A 19,372-nucleotide genomic window follows, 5' to 3' on the forward strand; every position below is an offset into this window, starting at 1 on the left:
AGGTCAGCAAAGGAACAGGAAAGCAGGGACCAGTGGAGCTGGGTGTGGCACTGAAGTAACAACTTTACCTCCAAAGTGGGTCCAGTCGACAGACTTGCTGGGTAAGGATAACCTAGGAAGAAGTTTAAAAGTAATGAAGTTTCATATCAGAGCTAGAAAAAATTATCTGAACTTTCGATTGCAACAAGACTATATCATTTCCTTATGGTCAGAATCTTCAATTAACTACGAAAACGTCCAACTCTTCTAAGTTCACCTGAAGTTGGGGCCTTAGGAGGAAGGAACAAGCAGGCATTCTATTGCACATGACCCATCTCCAAAGAGGAGGAGCCACAGCGCCAGGTCCCCCTGGCCCAGTCGTGGCCTGGGTCTTGGGTCAGCTTGTCAAGGGTGCCGAATGGGAAGAGATTGCTCTTCCAGCTTTCTCCGTGGTGACACTTGAAGAGTAGCTCTCTCTGGAGAAGCTCCTGACACATGTCTGAAGACAAAAGCAGGTCATTTTTCTGAGCCTATTATTATACCAAGTCTCACTTATAAAGAGGAGGTACAATTCCTGTCACATCCACCTGAGGCTCTTATATTCAAGAAAAGATAAATAACATTCCCCAAGAACTTGTGTAGACACGGCAGAGGGCAGGTTAGTCCCTTCCCTGGAATAAACAAGGACCGAAACTGGCACCACGGGTTTCTAAGAATCCTCTTTACCACTTGAATTTTCATAAAATACTGATGATTTGCTCATAGAATAATCTTTAATTAGAGAAGGAGACACTAACAAAGATTCCTATATTCTTTGAGACATCACTTTGGTATCAAACAACCCTTTTTGGTCTTTTCATTTTGGTTCAAGGTATACCACCTGAACTCAGGAGTTACACCACTTAAGCCCTCAACCCCTTTTGCTAAGTTTATTTCTTTAGTTTATTTTTCAGAAGGGGCTCATCATTTTTCCCAGAGCTAGCCTGGGAATACAGATATGTACCAGCACAATTGGCTTGTCTTTTTTTTTTTTGCCAGTCCTGGGCTTGGACTCAGGGCCTGAGCACTGTCCTTGGCTTCTTTTTGCTCAAGGCTAGCACTCTGCCACTTGAGCCACAGCGCCACTTCTGGCCGTTTTCTATATATGTGGTGCTGGGGAATTGAACCCAGGGCTTCATGTGTAAGAGGCAAGCACTCTTGCCACTAGGCCATATCCCCAGCCCCTTGGCTTGTCTTTTGAGATAGGGTCTTATTAACATTTTGCTACAGCAGCCTTCAGACTATGATCCTCCTATCTCTGCCTTCCCGATAGGTAAGGTTATTATAATACATTGCACTACACCTGTGGGGATGGGGGCGGGGGGAACAGGCTGGCTTCTTGCTGGTGAATTGGAGTCCAACAGTTTTGGAGTCTCACAGATTTGTCTGCCTGGGCTGACTCCAAAACACAATTCTCAGATCTTAGTCTCCAGAGTACCTAAGATTGCAGACATGAGCCACTGGTGCTCAGCTTTTAATCACATTTTTTTGGCCAGTCCTGGGGCTTGGGACTCGCGGCCTGAGCACTGTCCCTGGCTTAATTTTGCTCAAGGCTACCACTCCACCTCTTGAGCCAATGCCACTTCTGGCTTTTTCTGTGTCTATGGTGCTGAGGACTCGAACCCAGGGCTTCATGCATGCTAAGCAAGCATTCAACTGCTAAGCCACATTCTCAGCCCTTTAATCTTATTTTTAAATTCTAATTTTCAGAAAGCAAATATAGGGCTGGGGATATAGCCTAGTGGCAAGAGTGCCTGCCTCGGATACACGAGGCCCTAGGTTCGATTCCCCAGCACCACATATACAGAAAACGGCCAGAAGCGGCGCTGTGGCTCAAGTGGCAGAGTGCTAGCCTTGAGCAGGAAGAAGCCAGGGACAGTGCTCAGGCCCTGAGTCCAAGGCCCAGGACTGGCAAAAAAAAAAAAATAAAGAAAGCAAATATAAAAACACTTGGCCACTCTAACAGAACAATGGCACAAGAATGGCTGACATTAAGAAACCTCATTTTGAAACAGAAAGCTATGTAAGGGTTTGTCTAAGTACATGTGCCCTCACTCCTGGACAAGGAGAAGCCACAGATGGAAGTCGCACAGCACACAAGAGAACCAACAACCTTTGGGTACAAGTGGCAAGAGCAACTTCTGCCTGCATCTTTGCGCTCTGTGCCTCCTGACAGAAAGAAAAGCCTAGGTCCCCCAAGGCTTACTGACTTGTTCAGCTCCTTGCTATGTGCATCTGCTCCCTGCTGTATCAGCCTGTCCAGTACTTCCATTGGGGAGGTAGAGGGCATGTAGTCTTCCTCGGGGCTTCCTTTCACCTTCTTTAACAGCTCCTCAGTTTTCTTGCTGACAAAGTAACAGGCAGTCTTTGGCAAGGCCACCTCAAAGAGATGATCATATGGGGGAGGCTGCACACTTCCAAAGCCCGTTCCTTTCTGAGGTGGGATTTTGCAAGGGCTGGGAGTGAGGATACTGGTCTCCAGAGAAGTCTGGCGGTCCCTGTCCTCAGTGGGGCTGGAATCAGCACCTCCACAGGGCAGGTCAATGGGAGTAAAGGCTTGCTTTGGTGTGTCAGGCCCACGCTTGTCCAGGGAGGAGTGGAAGGGCTCAGGGTTCACAATGGAGCCCCGAGTCCCAGATGGTGCTGAACAGGTTTTCCGCTGAGAACCTAGGAGACTGTCTCTGTAGAATGGAGAGTCGAAACCTCCCCGAGGAACCACAGGATCTGTCTCTGCAGTGGTGATCTCAGATAGCTCTTTAGATATTGCAGCTGAAAGGAGGGTAGAAAACAAGACAAGGCTTAGTAAATATTCGATGAGAGCACATCCATTCACTGTGGGGTTGTGTGCTACCAAATACCAGTGCTACCACAGGGGTGTGAAAAGCGACATGCCCATACAGGCAGAGGTCCTAGGAAAAAAGGCCCACTATTAACCACCAGAGAAGAAAACCCAACCAAGCTACGCATGCTGACTCTAGATCCCAGTTCTATGATAAAACGGGGTTTCCTCTTCTCAAGTTATTCCACATACACTACCTTCTTCCTTATCTTTTTCAATACTGTCTTCCTCAGAGGCCAGATCACCCAAAAACACCGGAAGATCACTTAGAGTGACAGAACCTTTGTTTCCAGGTAGCTCTTCTGAAGAGAAACAGAGACAACTCCAGTCAAAGAAACAGGAGTAAGAACAAAGCTGATTGTGTTATAATCAAACATGCCTGTGATAACTCTTCTTGCCCATCAGAGGCTAGAAATGACTCTTTTCTGGGACTACTACAAAATGCTAAGATATTCAAAACCATCTAGTTAGACTATGGTGCCAAAAATAATCCCACTGAACATATAATCATCTCTGGGGACAGATTAAAACCACATAGCTTGACCAGCTTAAAACACAGAGCAGGAGCTGGGAATATGGCCTAGTAGTAGAGTGCTTGCCTCACATACACGAAGCCCTGGGTTTGATTCCTCAGCAGCACATAAACAGAAAAAGCCAGAAGTGGCACTGTGGCTCAAGTGGCAGAGTGCTAGCTTTGAGCAAAAAGAAGCCAGGGACAGTGCTCAGACCCTGAGTTCAAACCCCAGGACTGGCAAAACAAAACAAAACACAGAACAGTAATTTAGGACAGTAGCTTAAATAATTTTTTCTTATTATTAGGTTGATTTTTAGAATTCACTACTTGTTTCATATTTCTAATGGTCAGAGTTCTGTGACATCCTAGTGTTTGTGACATTTCCACCTATCTTTGCTTTTAAATACATACAGTCCAACTGGAAGAGACACTGTGGTCTCTCATTACCCAGAAAGTTTACCTAATCCTCTGTCATTCGGAAGATGGTGCTGTCTGTGTAGACACGGCCTGGCAGAGTCGGTTCTCTCTTCCTACAAAGATAAGCACTATTTATACCAGTGAAAAATGTACATGTTCTTTAGAATATATGGTTTAAAGGTCGTCAGTGATTTCCAAACTGCTTAATCTTAGGATACCTTTACATTCCTAAATATAAAGAACCTTAAGAGCTAATTGTTACTATATTAGAAATTAAAACAAAAATTAAATTAAAAATCTAGTTTAATAATAATGAATCTGGGGCTGGGAATGTAGCTTAGTGGTAGAGTACTTGCCTCACATACACGAAGCCCTGGGTTTGATTCCTCAGCACCACATAAACAGAAAAAGTCGGAAGTGGCTCAGAGTACTAACCTTGAGCAAAAACAAGCCAGGGATAGTGCTCAGGCCCTGAGTTCAAGCCCCAGGACTGGCAAAACAAACAAACAAACAAACACCAAATCTGCCAGATGTTGGCGCTACTCAAGAGGCTGAGATCTGAAGACTGCAGTTTGAAGCCAGCCTGTGCAGGTAAATCTGTAAGACTCTCACCTCCAATAAACTACTCAGAAAAAGCTAGAAGTGGTGCTGTGACTCAAGTGGTAGAGCACTAGTCTTGAGCAAAAAGAAACTCAAGGACAGTGCCCAAGCCCTGAGTTCAAGCCCTAGGACTAGCACCAATAAACAAACAAACAAACAAATAAAACTAAAATAAATCTATGCCATGTTAACACATATTTTTTAACTAAAAGAAAACTGTATTCTCGGGAACAGTTTTGAAATCTCTTTACTCGCTGGCTCAATGCTGTACTTCCCTATTTACTTCTGTACTCTATGTGCTACACACTATGTAACTGAAGTACATGAGTAAAGAAGTCTAGCCATTCAAATATGTAGTTACAAAAAGTACACCAAGGTTAACCTTTCATAAAATTGTGAATAATCATCTATAATCTCATACAGAAACTTGATAAGTGGTAGCTTTTTGTTTTGTTTTTGTTGCCAGTCTTGGGCTTGGACTCGGCCTGAGCACTGTCCCTGGCTTCTTTTTGCTCAAGGCTAGGCTAGCACTCTGCCACTTGAGCCACAGCGCCACTTCTGGCCGTTTTCTATACATGTGGTGTTGGGGCATCAAATCTAGGGCTTCATGTATACGAGGCGAGCACTTTACCACTGGGCCATATTCCCAGCCAAGTGGTAGCTTTTTTTTTTTTTGGCCAGTCCTGGGCCTTGGACTCAGAGCCTGAGCACTGTCCCTGGCTTCTTTTTGCTCAAGGCTAGCACTCTGCCACTTGAGCCACAGAACCACTTCTGCCCATATTCTGTATATGTGGTGCTAGGGAATTGAACCCAGGGCTTCATGTATACAAGGCAAGTACTCCTGCCACTAGGCCATATCCCCAGCCCACTAAGTGGTAGCATATATATATAATATAATATATAATACATATTATCAAACTGAATTACAGAGAGGTTACAGTTTCATACATTAGGCATTGGATACAGTTCTTGTTTGTTACCTCGTCCCTCATTCTCCCCTCCCCTCTTTCCATCTCCCATCCCCCCCATGAGTTGTTCAGTTCATTTTCACCAAACTAAGTGGTAGCTTTTTAAAAGTTAGTTCCATGTGGAATCTGAAATCATGTTAGTTCTCCATGCTATGGTAAAATCCACTGGATTTTAATATAAGCTTTTTAAAATATAATTTTATTGTTATTAATAAGGTGCGAACATAAGCATTACCATGTCATAAGTCAAGTTATGAATACATTTCCTTTTTGGACAATGCCATTCTTTCCTTCGCTTTTTCTCAGCTTCCCCCTCCCATCTCTGTCCACAAGTTGCATGGCTTATTTTCCAGTGTCTACTGAGTACCATGCCTGAATTTGTTCACCCTTCTTCCTTCCCTTTCTTTTTCTTTTCTTTCTTTTTTTTGGGGGGGTGGGGCAGTCCTGGGGCTTGAACTCAGGGTCTGAGCACTATCTCTGGCTTCATTTTGCTCAAAGCTAACACTCTACCACTTAAACTACAGCTCCACTTGACTTTTCTGTTTATGTGGTGCTGAGGAATCGAACCCAGGGCTTCATGAATGCAAGGCAAGCACTCTACCGCTAAGCCACCTTCCCAGCCCCCTCGCTCCCTTTCTGTACCACAGTACCTCCTTTTCTGTACCACAGCCACAGTGCCACTTCCATGGTAGTTAATTGGAGATAACAGTCTCACAGACTTTCCTGTCCAGGCTGGCTTTGAACCGTGATCCTCAGATCTCAGCCTCCTGAGTAGCTAGGATTATAGACATAAGCCACCAGTGGCCAGCCTAATACAAATCATCTTAATATTCTAAGTTCACTTAATTTTATCAATAGCTATCAGTTGTTCCCCATGGTTCACTGTGTGACAAATGCCTGTCAGACATCCAAATCTGAATAACCAGTCTGTAAGTCACCAGATCTTTTAAAGAAAACTAATGTTCTATAAAAAAAGAGCAGCCAATTCAGCTCTAACTCAATCCAATAGGGCCTGTGCCCACCTAATCTTTGGTGTGCAGTACACATTCTTATTACTCATTTTCTATTCTGCCCCAAAGAATATTAATATATAATCTCAAAGACCCAAATTTAATAAAATGCATCACTTTAATTGCTTAATTCAGAATACTCGAAAGGTGTTTTTTTTTTTTTTTTGGCCAGTCCTGAAGCTTAGACTCAGGGCCTGAGCAATGTCCCGGGCTTCTTTTTGCTCAAGGCTAGCACTCTGCCACTTGAGCCACAGCGCCACTTCTGTCCATTTTCTATATATGTGGTGCTGGGGAATTGAACCCAGGGCCTCATGTATATGATGACGCAAGCACTCTTGCCACTAGGCCATGTCCCCAGCCCCTTTCTTTCTGTTTTTAAACTCAAAGAACATGTCGAGAATACAAGGCCAACTGAGCCCGCTTGGCACCTGACTTGATTTACAATGCAGGGCCACCATTCTACCCATTAATTGTTTCTGTACTATAAAGTACAAATGCAGGAAGGACAAACAATAACTAGTGTTAGCAGGAAAGTAGATTTGACCTACTGATTCCTGGGAAAGGTTCTGGGATCCTTGGGGTCAGCAGATCAGACTCTGAGAAACAACTCGACCCCATCACATTCTGAGTCAGAACTCCATCTGACATTGTTGGGCTTACCTTCCTGGGGGGTGTGGCTGTAGAATGGGGGAGGGAAATGTGCACATAGTCATCTGGATGACAGGTTGGGGCTGGAGGAGGAGAGGTTGCTGGGGTTCCCAGAGGAGTTCCTTTTCCACCTGCCCAGAGACAAGGGTGAAATCAATAACTAACTAAATAAAATATGTTTGAGCACTGAATCTAAATATTAGAAAAACTGACAATTTCTTATCAGCATAGCTATTACCACACATCAGCCTGGGAGTTGACTTCATGGGGATCTAAATGAGTGTCTGTCTGTCTCTTTCCCCTCCCTCCTTTCTTTTTATGGTTCACTTACTCATTCTAAAAGCCCCAGAAATGTGCACTAGGTGTCAAGAGCATTGCCAAGTATATTCCAAACTGAACGGCTCCTTGTATCACAAAGGCAGGCCAAAACCAACCAATGAGACCCAATTACGACATACTTACCAGTTGTGCCAAAAACTTTACTGTAAGGATGGGACAAATCAGGCGGGACATTTCCAGGAGATGTTGGAGGAGTGGTCATACCACAAACCGTAGATGGGCTCCAAAGAGTAGCCTGAGAAGTTAATAAAGAACATCAGCAACAGCAAATGAACACTGCATCCTCCACCAGATTCAAACCTGAAGTGCACATTAAATTTAGACTCTACAACTGGAAAGAGGCATCCCAGTAAAGCTTTATCAAGAGACAAACTGCATTTTAAATGTCTGAACTCCAAGATGTGCAAATAGTAAAAGCAGATTTCTTTGTTCCTATCAAGGGCCCTCAAGAGGGCCTCATGCAATGTTAACAATTTCCAACCATATACTAAATCTCAACCCAAATGATCAGCTTCACAAGGAGGCAGAAAAAAGACAAACACACTGAAACACCATACTTGTAGCGGCTCAGGTAACAGCCGTGCCGATGGGGAACTCAGAGTCTGAGGTAGCTGCCTGGGCGTACTGAACAACATCAGTCGAGTGGTAGAGTAAGGAGTAGAAGTAGCACTCCCTGAAACAAAAGAAGAATACAAAGGGTGAAGGTGAGCTTCAGATAGTTCTAGACCAACTGGTAATGTTCAGTTCTCTTCATTTAAAAAAGTTGATTTGCTCAGTGCTACAGCCCAGCAGGCCTCATCTGAAGAACCCCCAAAAATCAGGAAACGCCCTTAGGATGTAGGACCTACCTGTCAAGTACTTAAACCCTTTCTTTGTTAAATGCTAAGGACATATACCAAGTCTGTGAATGTACTATCAGGTAGGAGATCAAGGACAAGTGAACTTGAAGGAGAAATTAATTAGAAGAAAAGAAAGGTAAACTCCACTTTAAATTCTTAGATGAAAGTTCCTGGGGCATAACATAAATATTATTCTAGGGAAAGGCCATTAAAAATAACAAAGATGGCTAATGCCTGTCATCCTAACCACTCAGGAGGCTGAGATCTGATGACTGTGGTTCAAAGCTAGCCAGGGCAGGAAAGTCCATGGGACTCTTATCTCCAGTTAACCACCAGAAAACTGGACGTGGTGCTGTGGCTCAAGTGGTAGAGCACTAGCTTTGAGCTGAAGAGCTTAGGGACAGCACCCAGGCCCAGAGTTTAAGCCCCACAACTGACAAAAAAATAAAATAAAATAAAATGAAATAAAAATCAACAAAGAGAAATAACACTTTTTTTTTTTTTTTTTACCATAGCTATTCTGTGTATCAACATAAGGGCTGGTGGTGACATCGGCTGAGCGAGGAGGAAAGCGGGTGAACAGCTGGTGAGACACAGAATAGCCATCTTCATAGGAGGCTTCTGTAGGGTCCAGGGAGATTTTGGCACACTCTATCACAACATCATGAGTTTCTAATTTCTTCCACCTGGAAAAGGTAGCAGAAGTCAAGAAAAGCAAATGTTAACCCATTCAATCTCATCAATTAAATATTTAAGAGAACCAACTCAGTGCCAGCTACAGGACTGTGATTAGCAAAGAATGAGGGAGAACCATGGTAGCCCAAGTAAGAAACAGTGCTCATTCATATTTGAAGAACTAACCATTCACTTTACAGACCTATTCCTTCTCTATTTAAAAGTTACATCAAACCGGGTATGGGTGGCTCACACCTGTAATCCAAGCTACTTAGGAGACTGATATCTGAGGATCGCAGTTTGAAGCCAGCACTGGCAAGCAAGTCCATGAGACTTATCTCCAATAAATTACTTTAAAAAGCCAGAAGTGGCAGTGCTCGCCTCGTATACATGAAGCCCTGGGTTCGATTCCTCAGCACCACATATGTAGAAAAAGCCAGAAGTGGTGCTGTGACTCAAGTGGTAGAGTGCTAGCCTTGAGCAAAAAGAAGCCAGCGACAGTGCTCAGGCCCTGAGTTCAAGCTCCAGGACTGGCAGAAAACAAAACAAAACAAAAGCCAGAGTGGCACTGTGACTCAAGTGATACAGAGCTCACCTGGAGCAAAAGACATTCAGGGATAATGCCCAGGCCTAAAGTTCAAGTCCCAGGACTGGCAAAAATGTGACATCAAATTAACAGAAATTAACTTGAAAGAAAATTCCATACACAAAATCAAGCAGAGCCTCAGTGTAACATAAGCGCTGTGGAGCAGTGACTGGAGCAAGTCTTAGAACAAATGTCACCAAGGAGTAGGGTAAGCTTGTAAGTATCAGGAAGCCAGGCTGACTTAAAGTTTCCTAGAAAGTCACAGGACTCTTTTAACCCATCTCTGGACCAGAAAATAAAGTATAAAAGGCTACAACTAGAGAGGACATTTAAAGAACTATCTAAAGCTTCCTGTTGTGTAAGCCCCACTTCTACCTCTAACCACTTATCCTTGATAAGGATGTACATCAAGACATACCCTAGGGCTGGGGATATAGCCTAGTGGCAAAGAGTGCCTGCCTCGGATACAGGAGGCCCTAGGTTCGATTCCCCAGCACCACATATACAGAAAACGGCCAGAAGCGGCGCTGTGGCTCAAGTGGCAGAGTGCTAGCCTTGAGCGGGAAGAAAGCCAGGGACAGTGCTCAGGCCCTGAGTTCAAGGCCCAGGACTGGCCAAAAAAAAAAAAAAAAGACATACCCTAATGCTCAGCACAGCACAGCACATGATAAATAAAGGAAAGCCATTCTACAACAGCAATGTTAGTACATCATCAGGAAAAGCAGACTTTCCAGACATCAAGGGAAAATTGCAAAAGAACTTCTTGAGGCCATGGAAATATTCTTTATTGGGATTATGCATCCTGTCAAAACTTAACAGACCTAATTAATTTTGTTCTGTAAATTATATTCCACACTATATAAGTTGGTTTTTAAAATCATGCCTTCAAGAATTAAATGATTCAGAATGTAACCTTAAATTTAAAAAGGATACAGAACTAGGGCTGGTAATGTGCTTGCTTAGCATGCATGAAGCCCTGTGTTTGATTTCTCAGCACCATATACACAGAAAAAGCCAGAAGTGGCACTGTGGCTCAAGTGGCAGAGGGCTAGTCTTGAGCAAAAAGAAGCCAGGGACAGTGCTCAGGCCCAGGACTGGCAAAAAAAAAAAAAAAAAAAAAGGATACAGAACTATTCAGACATAGGTCCACAAGTAGATCTGACAGCGCTAAATATTTATGTGGGTGTGGCTCAGTAGTGAAGGACTTGGCCCTGAGTTGGATCCCTGCACATGTCCATTTTCATTCAGCTCCTCTGTATTTGTCATTTATTCCACAGCAGCACTGACCATTAGCAGGACGTCTGACATGTGTACACCTGCTCAATTATGAACTTACTTCTCAGAGGAAACACAGCTTTACTGCAGGCGTCTCTAAGCCCCTGGTGATTCCAGCCGGGATCCTCACTTTTTTTCCACCTTGTCAGAGATGGGCACTCCAGGGCTGGCTCTAGTGAGATGCGTGACCCAGACAATGGCTGCTGAATGCTCACTTCTTACAAGGTAAAAATGCCCCACATACAGAAGTGAGTGCATCCAGGGCATGGGGGTGAGGCAGCTTCGTTGAGCAGCAACTGAGCAGAGGTGGCAGGGACACGGCCCCTAGGGTTCTCACTGGACTCGTGTACGGGGGTGGAATCATCTTCCCACATCCTCAGTGGGGCTAGAACGTGAGTGAGTAAGCTGAGAGCCAGCATACACGTGCTCACCTAAGAACAGTGTGCTTAGAGAAGGGAGAAGCAGAATAAAGGAGGAGTACACTTACATGTTTACAGTAATATACGTACAACATTGCCTTCATTCTTAAATGGGCCTTCTATATTTTAATACCTTGGAAATGGGAAACTATAGTTAATAGCTGTGTGTCAGTTTATTTGGCATTCTTCCTCCCACACATACATAAAATACATTCTATGTATGTTACCTTACATGTACATTTTATGTATGTACATTCAAAGGCATCTTAGATTCAATGACATTGCTAATTAAAAAGTCAGTAGTTGGGTATGGTGTCACATGTTTGTAATCCCAGTACACAGGAGGTGGAGGCAGAAGGATTTTGAGTGAGCTTGAGGACAGCCGGGCTATACAGTGACAAACGAGTGGAGGAGGGAAAGGAAGAGGAGAAGAGGAAGAAGCCGGCCCAGGTAGAAAAGTCTGTTGTTGTTGTTGTTTTTTTGCTAGTCCTGGGGCTTGAACTCAGGACCTGAGCACTGTCCCTGGGCTTCTTTTGCTCAAGGCTAACACTCTACCACTTGAGCCACAGTGCCACTTCTGGCTTTTTCTGTGTATGTGGTACTAAAGAATTGAGCCCAGGGCTTCATGCCATGCACTTTACCATGAAACCACATTCCCAGCCCTTTCATGAGACTCTTATCTCCAATTAACCACCAGAATGGAAGTGGCATTGTGGATCAAGTGGTAGAACACAAGCCTTGAGCACAAAGACGCTCAGGGACAGCACCCAGGCCCTGAGTTTAAATCCTACAACTGACCAAAAAAAGAGTCACCATAGTACTAAGGAGTACCCCTGGACCTCCCTCTGATCTGTGTTTCCAATTCTGTTGGCTAAATTGTTACCCTACTTCAGTATTTTCTAAAAATATGCTCTATACCTTTTCTTTGATTTTATGACTTTTAGACTCTGTCAGCCTCCTATTATAAAAGGAGTAGACTGAAGTCACTGTCCAATGTCTTTTCTCCCCTCCTCAATGCTCTCAAAAGAGTACCATTGATTTTTTTCGCTGTTTTCATTTTTTTTTTTTTACCAAAATGAACTTCGATAATCATTAAGAAAAGAGTATTAAGAACTATTCACAGCTGAGCCAAACACAACATTGACATTTCCTTTCTTATTTGGTTTTCTTAGAGGTTTAATGGTTCTGTTTCTTTTTCTGTTTTCTCTATCTTCTTTTCCAATTTTTTTTTCAACTTATGGCACAATACCTAATAGAATTTTTATTTAGTGAAATGCAACTGTGTCTCTCCTCCACAGCCTGGATCTTACTAATCCTCAAGACTGCTGTTTCTTGACACTTCCCTTGGCTACAGCCCCAGCTTAGCTTCCTTAACTGTGACTTTGTCCTCCTCAGTGCACCTTGTGTTGGTAAAACCCATGTTCCTGTAGCTAGCCAAGGACCATGGAAGGCAAACTTGAGGAGCCTCTGTGTCTCCTACCTGGTAGATAATTTAGTTGATAAAGAATTCTAAATTGAAAACCTTTTTTGAAGGTTTGTTTGGGTTTTCTTTCTCTGAAAAACTTGTTTCTCACAAATTTGAAATTGGTGCATTCGTTTACATTGACTAAGCCCCATGCACTACATAACCCCCTCCAATCTAGAAGCAAGCCCAAGCCCTTCAATTCTAAGAAGTTATTTTTATTTAGTATTATTATGATTGAAAATATTTTGTGGTGCTGAGGATCAAACCCAGCACCTTGTACATGTTGGCATGAGCTATAACCCCAGCCCCTAAGAAATATATCTATATTATCATTTCTTTTACAATTCCTTCTTCCATCAACTTTTTACTTCTTTTAAAAACTTTTTTGGGGGGTGGGGTGCTGGTTCTAGGGCTTGAACCAGGGCCTGGGCACTATCCCTGAGCTTTTGTGTTCAAGTCTAGCACTATACCACTTGAGCCATAGCTCTACGTCTGGTGTTTTGGTGGTTAAATGGAGATAAGAATCTCCTAGACTTTCCTGCCCAGGCTGGCTTTGAACCATAATCCTCAGATCTCAGCTTCCTGAGTAGCTAGGATCACAGGCATAAGCCATTGGTGCCTGAATTAAAATTTTTTTCTTTGATATTGGAACTTTCTGTACTGATGATCTTAAATTTCTTCTCATATTACCCATCTTTGTCCTTTGGTTTCTGAGACAGTCTCAACTTTGAAAGGTTTATTTGGCTGAGGCTGAGTGTGGTGGCTCATTCCTGTTATCCTACTTGAGAGATGGAGATCAGGTGGATGGCATGCTGAGTGAGGCTAGACCTGATCCCTCTCCCCACCCCCCAAAAAAAAAGTTTATAGGACCTGTGTCTCAACCAATAAAAAAAACTAGGGGAAAAAAATCTACAAAACTAGGAGCCATGGTGTGCACCAGTCACCCCAGCTACTACACAGGAAACACAAAAAAGATGATCATCAACTTTGTTAGCCCAGGTATGAATGTGAAACCCTATTTTAAAAACAAGAAAAGCAAAAAAGGGTGGAAAACTCAAGTAGTAGAGTACCTGACTGGCAAGTGCAAGTACTGAGCCCAGGATCATCCAAAAAAGTGTATTTGGGGTATCATTTTTAATTCTCAAGTGTTTTATTCTTTAGTCTCAGAATGGTTCTTCCTGTGGCACCCCAATCCTCATACTGCCGGAACACAAATGCCACCCTCTGCAGCTCTTCTCCACAATTTCTCTGCTTTCTGTATTATCAGTGTTTCTTTTCTAGCTCCTTTTTCTCTTCTTTTTCATTGGACCTTCCGAGGCCTAGACCCTATAAACAAGGTGCATGCAGCTGACCAAGAAGGTTAGAATGGTACCGAATAATTTATCCAAATTCCATCCTCTAAAGGTCTGTTTATTTTCAAATATAAGGCAACAAGGAGAAGAACAGAGGGAGAGAAAGCAACAACAACAAGTGCTTGGAGAGACAAGTGTAACTGACACAGAAATTAGAAGAAGCAAGCTAGGTACATGTAGTCCTAGCTACCCAAGAGGCTAAGACCTGAGGACAGTACAAAGCCAGCCCAGGGGCTGGGGATATGGCCTAGTGGCAAGAGTGCTTGCCTCATATACATGAGGCCCTGGGTTCAATTCTTCAGCATATATAGAAAATGGCCAGAAATGGTGCTGTGGCTCAAGTGGCAGAGTGCTAGCCTTGAGCAAAAAAAAGCCAGGGACAGTGCTCAGGCCCTGAGTCCAAGCCCCAGGACTGGCCAAAAAAAAAAAAAACCAAAAGCCAGCCCAGGCAGAAAAGTCTATTGAGATTCTATCACCAATTAACCCAAATACTCAAATACTGCCCTGGATGCACAGCTCAAGTGGTAGAGCACCAATCATGAGCAAAACTGCCAAATGAAAGCACAAGGCCTTGAGTTCAAACCCCAATATTGGCACACATGCATATGCATGCATGCACACATGCACGCGCGCACGCGCGCGCACACATACACACACACCGCTCACACACAGAGAGAAACTAGAAGAAGCAGAGTCCTAACATGCTAATGCTTCAAAACTATAAGCTGATGTGTATTACAGGCTCCCTAGATAGTGAAGAACTCGTGGCATAAGAGCCTCTGGAACAACTGAAGGAGGTGAGGAGAGCTAACCTAAGGTAACCAGGGTGAGACTGCTGTGGGAGCACTGAGCATCTAGAGGTCCCTTCCCAACTGTAGGCCCCAAGGCAGTGGAATCTGGATTACTCTCTGGACAATAAGCAAGGATGACATATTCCATAGTAGTTGAGGGCATGAGTTGCAAACAGCAGAATTAAGTCAGAAAATACGTTCTGAACACCAATACCATGAACCCCTTCTCAGTGCCACCCTCTTCCTCCAGCTCTAAGTAAACCCTCACCAGCCTGGAGACCTGAAGAGTCTTTTCTAAGCATCTGGCTACGTCAAAAAGACAACACAGAAATCAGTATCTCCTGCGAACAGTCAGATCAACACACAACAAAATCCAAGGTCAAAACTTTCTAAGTCTCTCCATCCAAACACAAGCAAACTACTAAATCCTTGTTGAAAGCCTCAGACTTAAAAAGAATAGTTCAAAACAAAAAGAAAAAGCATCGTAGTTCTGGGTAGTGGTGGCTCATGTCTATAATCTTGGAGGCTAAGATCTAAGGATCATGGTTCAAAGCCAGCCTGGACAGGAAAGTCTGTGGCATTATCTCCAATTAACCACCAGAAGTGGCACTGTGCCTCACAGAGGCAGAGGTGCTGGCCCTGAGCAAAAGAGCTCAGGGACAGTGCCCAGGCCCAGAGTTCAAGCCCCATGACCAACACACACCCCCCCCCCAAAAAAAAAGAAAGTATCTTAGAAGAAACAGACACAAGGGAGGGAAACCAAACAAACACTGTCAACATTCTCCAAGATACAAGAGACTGTATCCAGAAAACAAAAACTGATTACTATTAAAAAGAAGTATTCTAAAAATAATTTAATTTTATTTATTTATTGATTATGCAGTACCAAGGAATGGAACCCAAGGCAGGCCTCATGTATGCTAGGCAAGCACTCTACCACTAAGCCACATTCCCAGCCCCTAAAAATAAAATTTAAAAGAAGCATTCTGGAAACTATAAAGAGTACTTTGAGATTGAAAACATAGTGGTAGCTGGTACTGGTGACTCACACCTGTAATCCTAGCTACTCAGGGGGACTGAGGTTCCATTCTCAGTCCTCAGCCCAGGGACAGGAAAGTCCATGAGACTCTTACCTCCAAAAAGCCGGAAGTATAACTGTGGCCCAAGTGTAGAACAAAAAAGTTCAGGGACAGCATTCAAGAAGCCCCAAGACCAGGATACACCTCCCCCTCTCCCCCTACCTCCACACCCTCCACACATATGGAGATAGAAATGGCAACTATCACTAGCATAGGACTAAAAGTAAAACACATGGGTAGAAAGAAACAAGAGACCTCAATCACAATACTAGTTCTAGATGGAAAGACAGGGACAGCCAGAACAATGGAAACCAAGCACAAAATATGAATGAAAATTTCCTAGAACTTAAAGAACAGAATTGTAAGCTGAGCAACAAGACCAGATTCACACCAAGGTACAGCAGAAGGAAATTTCAGATTATCATGCCAATAAGAGAAATACTCCACCAGCTCCCATAGAGGAAAATATAGATGATCTAATATCAGAATGTCTTTCTTTGGATCTCAACAGCAACACTGGCAGGAAGATAGCAAGGGAATACCACATCTACTAAGAAAGACTGACTCCTAACCTACAAGTTTGCTACACTCAAACAACTGCATCTGTCTTCAGAATGTTACTGCAGCATATATTCCAAGAACAACTGAATGAACCTAGAAAGAACACGCTAGATACAGGGAATGAGAACAGGCCGGCAGCCAAGTACCAGGCACACACCACAACCACTTTGGTTCAGAATAGACCTGCCAAAGGACAAGCACATTGCAGGCTACGTCCAATCAATGTTCCTACTGCCTTGCAATTCCCTTTTAGTCCTGGAACACAGCCAGATGAGCTAGCCTAGATAACTGTCTTCATTATGTGTTTTTTTTTTTGCCAGTCCTGGGGAACTTGAACTCAGGACCTGGACACTGTCCCTGAACTTCATTCGCTCAAGGCTAGCACTCTACCACTCAAGCCACAGGGCCAATTCTGGATTTTTCTGTTGGGCTTCATGCATGCTAGGCAAGGCACTCTACCATTAAGCCACCTTCCCAGCCCAACTCTCTTCATTATGTACATTGAAGTTCTTACTCTCCCTTCTGTGTCAGATAAGCAGAGGACGTTGATTTTTCCCCCAAGGAAGATTCTGCTGGAACCTACTCCTAAGAACTGGAATCAGCCAGCATAGCACATCTTGTACCAGCCCACACTTGAGGCCATTCCAGACAGGCCTCACTTGTGACCTTGTGCAATGACTTCACCAAAGAGGCAAGGGAGGCGAGGCCAAACCAGACCAGGACTGAAGCACTGCTCTGGCCTTCATCCCCCATGAGACTGCCCTTCAGCTGGATCCAGTTTCCCAAAGAGCTACTCAAAATAGAGCAAGATATGCAACAAAACTAGAAAGACAATTGCAGGAATAATTAACATCAAAGTAAGAGCAGTATTGGTATGTAGCTCGGTAATAGTGTTTGCCTAGCGTGCCCAATGCCCCAGCACTCCCAAGAAAATGAAACAAAAGCAAGAGCAATAGTTGTCTCTTGGTCAAACAGGGAAGAGGGTCTCGTGGGGATCTCCTAAGGTACTGGCAATGCTACATGTTTTAGGCTGGGTGCTGACTATGGGTTTGTATTATTATTAAGCCTTACATACACACTCTTCTATATTTCTATCTAAATGATATATCTCATAAGAAGCCGCTTTAAGCTGACTGAGCCGTGTGGTGGAGAGTTTGTGAAGAGGTAAGACTCTTCGTAAGAAGATTAAGCAACAAGCCAGCCTTTTCCAGAGACCCCAAAGGTCATTAGCTGTAGCTCAGTTTCCCCCAAAGCTGCATCCCCTCACTGGGAAGCATAATCCTGTTTGCAGCCAGAGAAATGTAGGGGCAGGAGCTATGCTTCTCAAGACATGGCCCACTGAATTTCCTTCACTTCCCTCCTCAATCACAGCTCTACTCAACTCAGGAGCCTCGCAGGCAGGTTCAGTTGTCTCCAGAAAACAAACCTGGGAACTCCTACAGGGCCAGGGTGGGATGATAGGCACCATAGCTGAGTGGAGAAACCCAGAGAGGCCCACCAGTTGAAATACAGCCTTTCTACAATCCACTTGTTTTCAGACACCCACTTCACCTCCTTCCTTGAACAATGCTAGCTCCACCAAAGGGAAGCCTTTCTGGGCTCTGGGGGCAGGGTCTTGCACTGCAACCTGCTCCACAGTGAAGGGAACTATGAGCTCTCTGATTATGAGGAATAATACTTTAGACTCAAACAAGTTCCAGCTGATTTTCTGTGGAACATCTATATTCCCAACTCATACCTCAACAAGGATCTCTTAGATCACGTTTTCAATCTCTTAAGAGACTCTTAAAAATTCCATCACTAATTTAGTTTCTATACCTTCGAGGGTCCAGTTCATGGTCCTTGGATCCAGTCACTAATTCCGGGTGAATTCGCACATGCTCCATCATTGGCTAGAAGAGTTTGGGTTGACAAATTATAGGTATGAATTTTTGTGGCATATCCACAAAATGGAATATTACTTGACAATAAAAAGGAATGAAATACTGATACATGTTACAATACTGATGAACTTTGAAGCATGTTAAGTGAGAAACCAGTCATAAAAGAGCACATTAGACACTTTTTATAAGAAATATACATAACAGCAACTCTTTGTGGTGCCTAAGAATGAGGTGAGGGTTTTGGAGGAAGGCTGGATTTCTTTACAAAATTTCCCCTGGTGCCATACAATATAAAAGCTATAAATGTAACCTGTCTGAATAATACACTAAGTAACAAACAAATGAATATTTTTAACTTACCTTGACCACTTCTTCAAAAGTCTCTAAGTTTTCCTTCATACTATAGTGGGAACGCAGAAAGGAGACAAAGTTGCAAGGGTACATTCCATATAGGCGATGAAAGAGGGCATAAACACTGGCATGGAGATGGACAAGGTAGATTTCTGTCACATGGCCTAAGAAAGGAAGCCAAGAAGAGGAGACTTGGTTGTACTTACAAGGCTGACAAGTACAAAGCCAACATGAACACACATGACTTTTTATGTATGTATACTCCTACAGTGCTCCAAAGAGGTAAGTCATGGTAGTTTTTTCTGAACACCAGGCACTATTATTTAAAACCTACCAGTGGCTTCTATGGCCTTTGGATAAACTTCAAACTGCTTAGTGTTATCTATTAGGACTGCCTTCCTCTCCAGTCATCCTCCAAGAAAGACTCCCAGTATCCATACAATACCAAGTAGCCTATTTAATGACAGTCACTTTCCCCATAATTTGTTATGATACTTTCCCGCAGCTGATGCAGCTTTCTTGAGGAAAGGACTAGATTACTTGTCTCTCTATCTCCTGAGCTTTGCACAGTGCTTGATGTGCAATGAGCATTCAAATGTCTATGGACTGAGCATGTGAGAACCATTTAAAATCAGGATGATATCTTAGCTATGCAGAACTATAAGTAAAGACTGAAAAATAGCTATTATGCAGTTATAGCGTAAAATGCCAGAGCAGGGGAAATGGACAATTCTATCAATTCA

The 19,372-nt window shown here is 43.4% G+C and overlaps 1 protein-coding gene across 3 annotated transcripts in view; it reads right to left on the reverse strand.

The window, feature by feature from the left end:
• Tsc1 (TSC complex subunit 1) overlaps positions 1-19,372 on the reverse strand; it is a 61,439-nt gene that overhangs the window by 13,246 nt on the left and 28,821 nt on the right. For all 3 annotated transcript variants that reach the window (XM_048345595.1, XM_048345600.1, XM_048345585.1), the window contains exons 7-16: positions 18,639-18,793; positions 18,214-18,287; positions 8,703-8,878; positions 7,911-8,026; positions 7,477-7,588; positions 7,027-7,145; positions 3,832-3,901; positions 3,055-3,159; positions 2,229-2,787; positions 69-112 (exon numbers count right to left, since the gene is read on the reverse strand). In XM_048345595.1, the coding sequence (XP_048201552.1) occupies positions 69-112; positions 2,229-2,787; positions 3,055-3,159; positions 3,832-3,901; positions 7,027-7,145; positions 7,477-7,588; positions 7,911-8,026; positions 8,703-8,878; positions 18,214-18,287; positions 18,639-18,793 (1,530 nt within the window). The remainder of the gene's footprint in view (positions 1-68; positions 113-2,228; positions 2,788-3,054; positions 3,160-3,831; positions 3,902-7,026; positions 7,146-7,476; positions 7,589-7,910; positions 8,027-8,702; positions 8,879-18,213; positions 18,288-18,638; positions 18,794-19,372) is intronic.

Source organism: Perognathus longimembris, chromosome 1 (assembly GCF_023159225.1).
Source record: "Perognathus longimembris pacificus isolate PPM17 chromosome 1, ASM2315922v1, whole genome shotgun sequence".
Lineage (NCBI taxonomy): Eukaryota > Metazoa > Chordata > Mammalia > Rodentia > Heteromyidae > Perognathus > Perognathus longimembris.